The sequence below is a fragment of the Strix aluco genome, chromosome 12, assembly GCF_031877795.1.
Source record: "Strix aluco isolate bStrAlu1 chromosome 12, bStrAlu1.hap1, whole genome shotgun sequence".
Lineage (NCBI taxonomy): Eukaryota > Metazoa > Chordata > Aves > Strigiformes > Strigidae > Strix > Strix aluco.
Window position 1 is genome coordinate 14053679 of NC_133942.1, and position 12290 is coordinate 14065968.

Genomic DNA, 12290 nt, shown 5'->3' on the forward strand with positions numbered 1-12290 from the left:
TATCACAAGAGTTAAATAATAAATTATACAACTTCTCACATTCAGGGAAAGAACAAACAACTGAACTAAAGCAAAATTTGGTTGTAAATCTTTATTAATATAAACACATTCTTTCTGAAGGACTAAAATTCAGTAGTGTAAGATCCATGACAGCTTGCACTAGGTACCACAGTTTCACTGAGAAATACAATGTATGAATACATATGGATTTCAAAACAGAAGTTTAAATGCCCAGTGGAGAAATTAAAGTATGAAAGTGATCCTTGCTGTTCCATTACTCGGCTAATTCAATCCTTTGACATACTTCAAACATAGATACAGTGTGGGCTAAGTGAAATATTAAGTGTGTAAATAACGCTCTCCTGAGTGAAGCTGCACTCTCCTCTGAGCAGGAGTCTCAAGTATCCCTAAAGAAAAGTTGTATTATGCCTCTTGGTGAGAGAACACAATTTGTGAAATGCAGCGTGGAGCTTATACCAGTTCTTTGTTAAAATCTCATATTTCCTTTTCTTTATGGTAACAATCACTGGGTCCATATCACAAGCAGTAAGCTGTTTGTTATCTTTAATATAGAAAATAATTTTCTGGATGATTCATATTGTCTTACAGTAGAAAAAGGTGATAATAATAACATGGCACTAAGCTGATCTCCACTTCAGTGCCAGTTCTGGATTGCTGGCGTTGCTTTGCATTGCCCTGGGGGCGATGGCAGTTGTGAAGCAACCTGTTTGTAACCACAATACGGTTTAGAGCAAACTTTTTGTACATTTTCCAAACTGGATTAAGGAGGCCAGAGGGATCTGGAATTAACTACAGGAGGCTAGGTGTGAAGAAGGGCGTGTTGAATTTAAGCCAACTGAAGCAAAGGTTTCCAGGTGAGAGAGTAGATGACCTAGAACGTGGAGAGGAGGTTCTCTTTTTCTGTTGTTGCTGCTGTTGTTTAAAGCAAGCACAGAGGACAGGGTCCCTTCAAACCTTGCATGGGATCGCCCTTACTGAGATGTGATACATGCTATCAAAATGATACACCATTTATTTGACTCACTACTCCATCCCACCAGGGGCCAGCCAACAAAGCATATACACCAAATTCTCAGCTGCACCCCTAAGTTTAAGTAGAAAAGCAATCTTTACTGCCTTTCTGAAGGCTCTAAATACAGGAGCTACAGCCCTGCCAGGAATGATTGGAGGAGCCCAAGTCTCCCATGACAGTTCCACATTTTCCCTTTGCATGGGTGGGATGGAGTTCTGCTGGGGTTTATTCACAGGCTAGGAGAAAGCTGGTACCTATGTTTCCTTGTTCTGTTCTGTTTCAGTGCTTGCATTAATGATCAGGAAGGTGTTTCCGACCCTGTCACAGAGTGGCAGCTTCCTTTCCCTAATGACTCGATAAGGATGTGTTGCTGCAGGAATTCTAAGATCCACATAGCGCTCCTATTCTGTTAAAGCTAAACTAGAAACAGACTAAAGTTGGTAGCATTTAAATCGACTCTAGCAACTTCCAGTTTGAATTCTGCAGCATCAGTACGCTGCAGAAGAAAAGGGGGTATGTGCTGAGCAAGTTGACCTCAACCGTTAATAAACATCCAACCACTGTTCACAGTGGTCTCAGACTGCACCCTAGGAACAGCATGGGCCAGCTAATAATATATCCCCACATCAGAAGCCCTATCTGCATGCAATATTGAAAGAGCAAATATCCAATTAAAAGATAAACACTATTTCTATTTAGTGCTGCTCCACTGTTTATAAGCATATTATATGCAGATAATAGGATTTCTTTCTAATATGGTAGTTGACAGGATACACGTTTAAATGTTACTGTTCAGTGGTAAATGCCATGCATACATGATTGAAAGGGAACAAAATACAGGATATGGGAGGGTTACCTGAATTCACTATGAAATCATGAAATCTAGCGTGATCATTTAATTTTACAAAATTCTTTACAGTGGGTAAAACCGTAAGAATTAGAGGCTTATCTTGTCATTGAGATAAGTTAGATAAGAAAGCATTGCAGTCCTCCTTTACTTCATCTTTCTCTTCTTTGGTCCAAGGTGCTGTTTCCTTTGCTTGTACAGATGACGGAAGTTTACAAATACCCCTGAAAAAGAATGAAATGTTTAGGTAGGACGTCACTGTGTCTTTTTAACCCTAGATGGCTGTACCAAATTTAAAAACACAAGAACAACAAACAAACAAACCAACGACCACAGGAAAAGGTGATGGTTTAACAGAGTGTATAGCATTGAAAGCTAATGCAAGTTTTTTCTTGCTGGGTGAGGCAGGAGTTGCTGCACAGGCTGTTTGGTACCCGGCTGCTCAGGATGTTGGTTTGTCACTTTTAAAAAGTTCCAACACCGGCTGTGCAGAACCATTTAAGGATGAAACAGGTATTTCAGAGTGAAACTTCACTAAAGGTATTCTTTAAGCAATGTCTGTGAACGGGAGAAATCTACTGAAAGTTCAATTTAAAATTCTAGGTTAGATTCTACAGAGCTGTGGATACCCGACATACTGGCTGTGCATACTGTGAAATTAGCTTATGTTTAAAAATGTAACACCAGAAACCAAGTATGTATCAAGCACCATTCTTTCTTTAAATATGCTGCTATTTAAAGAGCTTTCTATATTGGTTCCTGGAAAAACATGACTTCATGTTGCATTAGTGATTATAATGCTGTTTAGTTAAACATTGCCTTAATTTGAAATTCCGTTCAGATTTCCACTAAATCATTGCAAAGCTCAAAAACCATGTAAAAGGTGAAACTAAGTATACTGAGGTTATAAATACATGTAAAAATTATTCTTTTAAGATAAGTGATCAGTAGATAATGCTGCTAACTTGTTACCAAGGTCTCACTCTTGGGGGGCCAACCAGTGCTTAGTGTAGGTGTGTTCCCCTCCATCTCTGACAAAGTTACATAAACAAGCAACAAGGATAATGCTTAACCTCAAGCAATTTTGTGTTGCCACTATTCCCAAGATGCAGGAATTTAATTTTCTTCGAAAAACATACTTATTCAGAGGAAACCGGCCTTTTTATATCAATAGTGAGAAACATAATTAAGTATCTTACCTAAAAACAAGGCTATAAGGTATATTTGAAGCAAAAATGAAAACTGGATTGTGACGTTCAGTGGATTTGGCAATCCCAGACTAAATTTCCCTGTTTCACTGAAGATTGGAATGGATTGAACGACACAGACGGCTGAAAGCAGAAGGCCACCATCATTATCAAACACAGATAAAATATCCAGTTGCCCAGCCCACACCAACTTTTTCAGGATATTCCCTTCTTATTTGCTAGCTCTGAATTTTAAACGTGCGGCATGACAGAAAGCAGCTAGCAGAGGCAGTAGAGCAGGTCAGCTACGAAAGTCTATGAACTTGCCTGGTGAGACACTGTTCTCAGACACAGCTGTAGCCTGCAGGGCCTGTGCCAGCAGTATTTACCATGCAGAAATACCCACGGCAATGGATCAGTCATAGTCTTTCCTGTGCTTGGAGGTGGGCAATGCCCAAGCCTACTCTTGGCTCACAGAAACAGGTTCCGACAGGTACAACACATTTCTTACAGCTAGAAGCTGAGTGGTGATAAACTTCTTAAATAAATAATAAATAAAAATAATCCAGACCTGTTAAGACAGAAGACTACACCACAAAGCCCCCCACTCTAGAGGGGTACAGCAAGAAGACTAGCTGCCTCCTTCTTCCACAGAGCAATCACTCTCCAAGCAGAAATGGAGCAGAGCCCTGTCTGGCAAGTGCCGTGCCTATCTCAGAACAGGCTATGCTGCTTTCAGAGGAAGAATCAGCCCTGCCTGTCCTGTGCAGTGATTTACAAGATAACGTCAAGATCTGTGAGCTGGTGTGAACCCAGGCTAGGCTACCCAAGTCGAGCCCAGCAGACAAAAGCAAATACTCTGCTTTGGATCAGCAGAGGGAAATGAGCGTTATTGTGGACTGCGGCCACACTTGGTCACTTTGTTTGGGTAACCTTTTGTTGCCTTTACTTTCCTCTCCAGTGCCCAAAAGGAAGACTTCTTTTCACATCAAATTAAAAAAAAAAAAAAAAGATTCAGTAAGAAAGACAAAAATGCTTACATTTGGTTCAGCTCAAAGCAAATGTCCATTTATCTGTTGTTCTATCATTTTTAAGTCCAGCAGCCAAAAAAATTATTTGCGCAGCCTTGAATTCATTATTTATTAAACTGTCTTTTTTGGACATACCTTCTGCCAAGCCTCCTAAGGGGTAGAGAGGGATCCAGGTAGTGTATCGGAGCCAGGTTAGTGGTTTCCATTCAATGCCGATGCATGAAAGCATGTAATATGGATACCTAAAGCCAATTCAGTGTGAGAAGAAACAGACACTGTTTAAAATGGCAGCTGCTACTAGAATTAGTCTTGCATATATATATGCTGTATAGTTAACATAATTCCCAAATGACACAAGAATATTCAAAAACTTGTTCCTATGGATCATGATGAATGCACCCTTGTTTGACAGTTTACAGAACTAATGCTATTATTCTGACCATACAGATGAATGTAACTGTCTGGCTCGCCTAATAAACCTTTCAAAATACTTTTGAGAGAAACAGAGCATAGTGCAGCTCACTTAACAAGGGCAATTCAAAGCAACAGAACTCTCCAGGAGAAAAGCAACAGGTTCCCTAGGTTCAGGGCAGTATTATTTTCAGACTCGCCTTGTCCCAGCTTTTGGATGGAGCCACCTAGGAAGGCTGTGATAGTCCATGTCTAAAGGAGATTTTACCCTCTGGGGCCAATGCACTAGTGCCACTTTTCCAAAAGGTACAAAGATCAAAATCCTCTTTAAAGAGTTCTTGGGAACCACCACATTGTTCTGTACACAGCTGCTAGAAGAAAAATCCCACAAACCTGAACAGCTCAGTGATACTCCAGAAATAAAATATGAAGAACACCACAGGTTTGCTCTGCATTTCCTCTACGCTTCCGATGACAACAAACAAAATAAAGTTTCTTCCAAATACCTGTTTAAGGAAAAACAAATTAAGGAACAGTCACATGCTTCACCAAAAGAAAGAGCAAGTCCTTGCTGCTGAAAACACGCAGCGTATCTACTCTTCATGCCTGAAACATACGCTGAGCACATAACTAACTCAGCAGCTGAGCTGTGACCTGCTGCTTATGAGCACGCATTTTGCTCTGTATTTAGGTGCAACCCAAGGGACCTAGTCTTAAATCATCAATCATCATTTTTATGCACAGCCACCACAAGGATAAAAAGGGCACTGGCACCAAATCAAAATCATGTACTTTTCATCAGCCGCTTCTTGCTTTTGGTGTCCTGAAGTATCTTACCTAGGTGATGGGGCGAAGACAGCCTGCCACAGCTAAGACTGGGAAGCAGAGATTCCTGCCTCTTGAATAATATATTCTCTAGTCCAGTGCCAGTGAGGCTGTACCACTTAGTTTAGGAGAGTCTCAACGCTTGTGTAAAATAGAGGTTTACTTTAAGCATGGGAGAAGCAAGAAGAATCTTAAAATATTACCTGTAGTACAGCAGGTATCAGCGGTGATCTGACTAATCCTATTAGTGAATTCATGATCTCCATTAATGCCAGGGTCTGACAGAAATACATCATGTCAGCAATAGTGTGAAATGTATCATAGAAGGAATCTGTAAGACAGGAAACCATTTTAGAGAACAAATGAATTTCCTTGTTCAGGAAGCTGGTGCAGCAGCATAGCTTTTGATAACAGGATTCTAGTTGTATTTGAAAAAAACATTATGCATAATTATGTAACTTCTTTATAGGCCTTATCTTGAAGTCACAGCAGTTAGGCCAGAAACACTGCTCAAGTGCTCTTTTCATAAACAGAAGGATCAAGAGCTATTTTGGTAATTACTTTACAAAAAAAGCAATAGCGCTGTACCTCAGCAGAATGAATCGTTCTTGCTTCAAAAACAAAATATTCTGCCCGTCTCATTTTCAAAAATACTAACATTGCAGTGAGTGAGACATTTTGCTCCAACTGATTTCGTTAGAAGTAATCTTGGCAGAATACAAGTATCATTCATCAGAATATGCAGTTGTGATTTACAAGAGGACAATGTTTTCCTATCCTTGACACTGTGATGGCTTTTGAGAGGCTTTTGTTGTGCGCTTCAGTAATGCGTTTATGGTTTTGTTTCCTAAATAGGTCTTTCTTTAGATTTCACTATTTAGAAAGTACTAAAAAAGCAAAACAAAACCCCCAGTGTAAATAAAATAGTGCTTGTTACTTGCCTTTTCCCAGGATGAACAGTCGTACTGTCATGTTCACAAAAATCCAAGAGAATCCCAAAAACTGTACAAGATTATACATGATTAAGTATCCCTTCTTCAAGTGTTTGAAGGCTAAAATCAATAATAAACACATCAGGTGAGCAGAGTACAATGGTAACACCTCTGCAAAGAGTACAGCTGCAAACCAGGCTTTATGAGAATAAAGCTTACAAGGGAAGCTATTGATTGTGATAAAAGGGTTGCTGCATGCACTGTGGGTTCTGTCTGCTTTTACCATCATCTGCTAGAACTCAATTCTCCCTAGTCAGATTTTTAAAATTCCTTGGAAACTGCAGTCCATTTTTAGTAAAAGTCTGAATGGCTCACGATACAAAGATCCCCCCCTCCAAGATGCACCAAGCCAGTCAAAATTGCTCCGTAAGAGTTGAGGTTTCGCATATAGGAGTGACAGAAGCTTTCTAAACCCCATCTTACACACTAAAGAGGTAAGGTTACTTACGGTCTTTTGGGACTCTGGATTCTATTTTCATTTTGTTAATCTTTTCTTCTTCCTTAGGATGAAGGATAAGGTTTTAAAGACTGTTACTGTAATTAGCAAGTGACTTGTTAACTATACTACTGCAAAGCTAGCGGGTTTAAAACTCAGCTAAGCAGGCAGTTGCTAGAGGGTTTAAATTTTCACCTGCATAAACCAGCACATTCATCATCCAGAAATTATGGTGCAGTGAAAGCCAGAGGGTGTTAACTAGTTATCCTGCCTTCACTATGTATTTTATTCTAGTAATTAGATGCTTTTGCCAAAAAAGCCTGCTGTTTTCTGTGTTAATTCTCAGTTATTACTGTTTCTTAGAGCTGTTCCTTAAAACATTTCATGACCCACCAGTGACCCGAAGGGAACTGAGAACATCCAGCCCAGGCTCTCTGCCTGCCCTTCACCATAGCTTTCTGGCTCCCGGCATTGCAGCGGCCCTTTCTCCTCTCAGCTAAGCTCAGTGGCTGTGGAGGGGAACAGGGCAGCATTTGTTGTAAAACAGATTTGCAGAAATGTGGTCTGTTCAAGTCTTTTCCAAGACAGCCTTGTGCTTCCCTGCTGCAGAAAGCTGCTTGAGCTTAGCAGATGGTGGGAACATGCCATCAGGGCCAGCCCAGTGGCTCAGGAAAGCCTCAGAAATCCCCGCTTTCCAGACAAGTAATGTCTGGGACTGGTGTCTCTGGGCTCCATATGGCACATCAACATGATCTTCACGTGGATTGGGACACAGGGCTGCAAAGGCACAGGGCAAAGGGTGCAAGCCTTCAGCTGCAGACCCTGGCCAGTGCTGAGCTAACTGCTGCTCTTTCAAACCATAAATGTGCCTGTTTCTGAACTCCTGCTTGCAATTTGAACTGTTTAACCAATTCTACGTGGGATCTGTGTGAAACAGCAGTAACAACCAGCATGCCAAACAACTCCAGGTAAATGAAGAACACAAGTTCACATGCAAGGAAACAGCCACCCTGGCTGTATAGCTGGCGGCACAAGCCACATGTGTCCACAGGACTGACCTTCTCCTTCAGTTCCATTTCAGCATCCGATTCATCTAACCAGCGGTCGAAGTCAGGAGCTAGGAAGAGCGGGCGCTTCTCTTGCTTGGTGAGTCTCTCCCACCAGTTACTCTCTTTTTTCTGCACAGTGATGTTCAGTTGCCTTTGAGTCACCCTGCATATAGGCTGAGGGCAGGCACAGGAGCATACATCAGCAAAAGTCCTAAGAAACAAGCTCTGAGCCTGAATTGAGACCCAGGCTCTCCCTGTCAAGGAGGCAGACATGACATGGACTGCTGCAGCACAACCATCTCTCTGCCACCCAAGGCATGGAAGCAAAGGGCAGCCCAGTTGAAGATGGCAACTGTGATGGCTGTAGGCCTTGACAAGCAGCTTGAAAGCCTGCCCATACCACACAGGAACATTGCATCCCACCACAAAGAGCCAGCACAGACCCTGGTGCCAGCCTTCCTAGGCAGAACCCATGATCCTGGCTTTAGACCTTGCGTTTAGTACTGTGAGCCACCCACTTCCTCTAGCCAGTGGTAAAAATAACACTGCTATCAGGTCCCTGTCCAAAATAGGGGACTTCTGCGAGGAAGAGCTAAGAGCCTTAGGAAACACCTGGAGACAACAGTGAGCTGATGGACCTGGTCATTGCCACCCCACGAGGCCTCTCCACCACAGCCACACTCTGCATACTGGCAGCCCACAATCCCTCCATCCTTACAGCCCAAAGCACTGTCACCTTGAGGGCTCACCCTTACTGCCACCATTGCGCCCATGCCAGGGTGCTCTGCGTGGGACTGCCTCTCAAACCAGCTGAAACCAATGCAGAAGAGCCATGAGCTGCGTTCTTAATTGAGCACGTCACAGCAGCACTGCTGTCACGGCTGCCTGGATGCTGGTAGGACATCTGAAGGCTGCAGCTGTAAGTTACAGCTACTCACGCCTGGTTCTTGACTGTCAGAGGCTCCACCTCTCGCTGGTGGCCAGCCTGGCACCAGCAAGAGGTACTCATGGTACACATCAAAGCTAAAGGAGAAATCCCTGGACTGCAACACTTCCTGGTCCCGACTACCTGTGGTTACACACATTTCAGAGTCTGTTCTCCTCCAGTCCCTCCAGAGTGACTCAGAGTGACTAGACTTTTGGAAGGAGGCTGCTCTGCAGAGTCAAGGGCTTGCCTTCCAGGCCTGGCACCCAGCACAGCCCGTGTCTGCCAGCACAGAGGACAAGCACGGGTGGTGGCAGGCACCTCTCCCTACACTGTGAAACAGGCAGCTGCTGCTTTACAATCCGGACGACAAACTGGTGACCAGATCCTGGAACCAAGAGATGTTCATTGTCTGCCACTCAATACCTGGTAGGAGCCACACAAGAAACTTGCCTGCTGACTGACCCAAGAAATTCACCCTCTGGCAGTCTCCTCCCTGTTGAAGCAGCAGAGGTGAACGGGGGCTCGCAGTCTGACTGCAGCTATCCCAACAGGCAGCCAGGAATAAGCAGCACAAATCCTGCTCTGGGAGCAGAGCCCAGAGTTTTCCTGTGCCTCTAACAGCTTTGAGAGGTAAAGACAGACTTTACGGCCACTGGTGAGTAACACGGAGGGGCTGCTCTTCCAGCTGAGCTCTCTCCTAGCAGACTACAACAGGAATTAAGAAAAGCTTTTTGCAACAGGAGCCACAACGTATCTATACTGGCAACCTAAGAAATCTGTACAAACCAGAAGCAGGAATTCTCATGACTTTGTTTTGTCAGGCTGCAAAAGAAGCCATGAAACATCACACTGACACTTTGCAGCACAGTGGTCCCTTGCTCTCCAGTCAAGGTTGCATCAGACAACACATTGCCAGATTCTCCCATTATTTTGCTGCTTTAAATCCTTAAAAAAATTTACAACTACTGTTTATCAACTGATACATGTAAGGTATCAAGCTGACCCATATGCAATGAGGTGATTTGCATTAAGGCAGGATGAGGGCTGAGCACTGGGACAGAAGACTGCCACAGATGGCTTTTGGTTTGTAGCAGTTACAGAGTCACCAGGAAAATCTAAACAGCATATTATGGACTTTGCATGCAGCCATTTTCCCTTCAAGTTTTTCAAAAATTACTTTTTTTTTTTTTTAAAGAGTTGGAAAAGTAAAAATACCTACTTTAGGCTCAACCGGTTCTAGGAACTCGATCTGAAACTCGTAGATGTTGTCCCCTTTGGCACCATGACCCTGAGCTAAAAGACAAGAATTAATAGTCAGTGTGAAGGTCCTAGCCAGTTCCGCACACCCCACTTGCAAAGGACGCTTTATACATAGAAATCTTCAGCGGTTATTTACAGTGCTTCCCCCTGCCTTGCTGGGAGGCAAGAGGAAACCACACAGTAACAGGGAAGAACCCAAACATTGCTCAGAGGTGCAGCTGCTGGAGTCAGCAGCTAAAGCTGCTGCAACTCTGTACAGGGCTGGAAAAGGGTCCTCGCTTGCAGGAAGGCAGCGTGTGAGATTCCCAAAAGAGGGGCTCAGAAGGCTGCTCATGCCTAACTGGAATCCAACTGAAAATCCCCCTTTGGGGAATCCAGGCTCTGCACCGACAAGCAAGTGCCCAGGGAGACCCGTCTCTGGTGGGTCCGCAGGAGCGTGATGTGGGGAGTCTCCTTCCAACGGCAGGAGGGTGCGTTCATCTCTCAGTTCCTGCATACGCGGGTCTTGTCTCCGGAAGGGCTCCAAAAACCTGCACACCAAGTTTCATTTCCACCCTTCCATGCCGTAAACTGATCCTGAAGTGAACACGATGTGCGACAACACCCTATCAAATGGCCCTGGCTGTGGCTCACCGGGGAGGCAGCATTTCCTAGACAATGCATCTTAAAGAAAACCACCAAATAAATAAGAAAACCCAAATAAAACCAGCTACAGCATATCCTAAGTGCTACCTGGAGAAGCCAACCAGTACAAGCTCCACGGTGCTGCCAACGTGCAGCTGTCCGTCTGAAACAAAACCATCTTTTAGGAAGAGATCTGCTTTACCTTTCAAATCGAGCGCTAGTTCCCGATGCAGAGGTTTGATAACAGTTGCAAACAAGGTCTTTGTGAAACGAAAAATTGCTGTGAGTTATCTCAGGGGTTCAGTTGAGACAGGACAGCAGAGAGATATGGAAATTTCACTGATATTTAAATATGGGGAAAGGGGTTTTTTTATTATTATTAGATAAGATACAACCTGCTATCATTACTGGCGCTGGAATACAAGGGTTTGTAGATGGGTGCGTGTCATGGCGTATCCATACATGCCCGGCGCCCAGCACGGAGCTTGGCCCCTTCCACCAAGGGTAGCGACGGGGACCTGGCACCCCGCGGCGGGGAACACCCTGGTCTCTCCCCCCCCGGCACCCCATGGCTGGGGGACACCCTGGTCTCTCCCCCGCGGCGGGGGGCACCCAGGTCTCTCCCCGCCAGGCTCAGCGAGCAGCCGTGGCTTTGGAGGAGCCCCCCCGCGCAGGCCGGAGCCCCCACCTTTGAAGCGCAGCACGTTGTCGGTGATGGCGATGTCCGGGTTCTGCAGCGGGGGGAGAAGCAGCGTTAGGCGGCAGGTCACGCACCCGGGACACGCGGGGTCTCGCTATGTCCCCCCACCCCGTATCCGTGTCCCCCACCCCCCCCCCGGTACCTGCACGTCACTCAGCTCCACGCGCAGGTAGAGCTCACGGTGCCGCTGCGCCCAGTGCACGTGCGGCCGCAGGCTGGGGCCCGCCATGGCGCGCGCCGCCGCGCTCCCCGCCAGGCGGCACCGGAGGGGAGGGGGTGTGGGGGGGGTGTGGGAGGGGCGTTCCCGGCGCCTGCGCACAGCGCCCACCGCGGGAGCGGGCCCTTTCTACTGCGCCTGCGCACGGCGCGGAAGGGGCGGGGGTGGTAATGGCGGCCGCCGCGGAAGGGCTGGAGGTCCTTCGCTCCCCGGGGTGCTGTGGGCTCCGCTGCCTCCCGGAGCTCTTCTTGTGGCGTCGTCCGGTGCACCCCCCCCCCACTCTCCACTTCGGTCCCTCGGGGCTTTGTGTGTCCCCGCCGGTCCGTGTGTGGCCTCCCCCGTGCCCTCATGTCAGGGTGCCAGGTCTAGAGGTGTTGGCCGTGATGGCAGTGACCTGGGTGAGGGAGCGCGTCGGGTATTTTAACTGAACTGCGACGCCTTTCGGGCACTGTTGGCTTTCAGCCCCCTTTAGCAGCTCTTTCGTTGGCTTTCAGCCCCCTTTGGCAGCTTTATACCATGTGGGACGTCAAATCAGTCAAGTGTGTCCCACCATCACTCGAACCCACAGGGAGTGTGTCCAGGTGGCCAAGAAGGCCAATGGCATCCTGGCTTGTATCAGCAATAGCGTGGCCAGCAGGGACAGGGAAGGGATCTTACCCCTGTACTCGGCACTGGTGAGGCCGCACCTCGATTACTGTGTCCAGTTTTGGGCTCCTCACTACAAAAAGGACATTGAATGACTCGAGCGTG

General features: G+C 45.9%; 1 protein-coding gene across 4 annotated transcripts; it reads right to left on the minus strand.

The window, feature by feature from the left end:
* Positions 1 to 76: 76 nt before the first annotated feature.
* On the minus strand, positions 77 to 11596 carry HACD3 (3-hydroxyacyl-CoA dehydratase 3). 4 transcript variants are annotated; one of them, XM_074838057.1, is made up of 11 exons: positions 11466 to 11596; positions 11312 to 11354; positions 9959 to 10032; positions 7821 to 7985; positions 6775 to 6826; positions 6276 to 6386; positions 5538 to 5665; positions 4903 to 5015; positions 4234 to 4340; positions 3080 to 3211; positions 77 to 2104 (listed from the first exon to the last, which is right to left on the minus strand). In XM_074838057.1, the coding sequence occupies exons 1-11, from the start codon at positions 11550 to 11552 to the stop codon at positions 2028 to 2030; spliced, it is 1089 nt and encodes a 362-aa protein (XP_074694158.1). In that variant the 5' UTR covers positions 11553 to 11596; the 3' UTR covers positions 77 to 2027. The 4 variants fall into 4 exon arrangements, with proteins under 4 accessions (XP_074694158.1, XP_074694157.1, XP_074694160.1 ...); XM_074838056.1 differs by having other exon boundaries at positions 11019 to 11354; positions 11466 to 11567; XM_074838059.1 differs by lacking the exon at positions 11312 to 11354 and having other exon boundaries at positions 11466 to 11586.
* Between the last annotated feature and the right edge of the window lie 694 nt (positions 11597 to 12290).

Excerpts from the sequence above, each read along its gene's own strand:
- HACD3 (XM_074838056.1), bottom strand. The coding sequence starts at position 11,193 with ATGGGGTGCCGGGGGGGGAGAGACCAGGGTGTTCCCCGCCGCGGGGTG. Across the intron at positions 5,666-6,275 it reads ACTGTTCATCCTGGGAAAAG|ATTCCTTCTATGATACATTT; the intron begins GCAAGTAACAAG and ends CCTGTCTTACAG. Across the intron at positions 4,341-4,902 it reads AGTATCACTGAGCTGTTCAG|GTATCCATATTACATGCTTT; the intron begins GTTTGTGGGATT and ends AATTGGCTTTAG.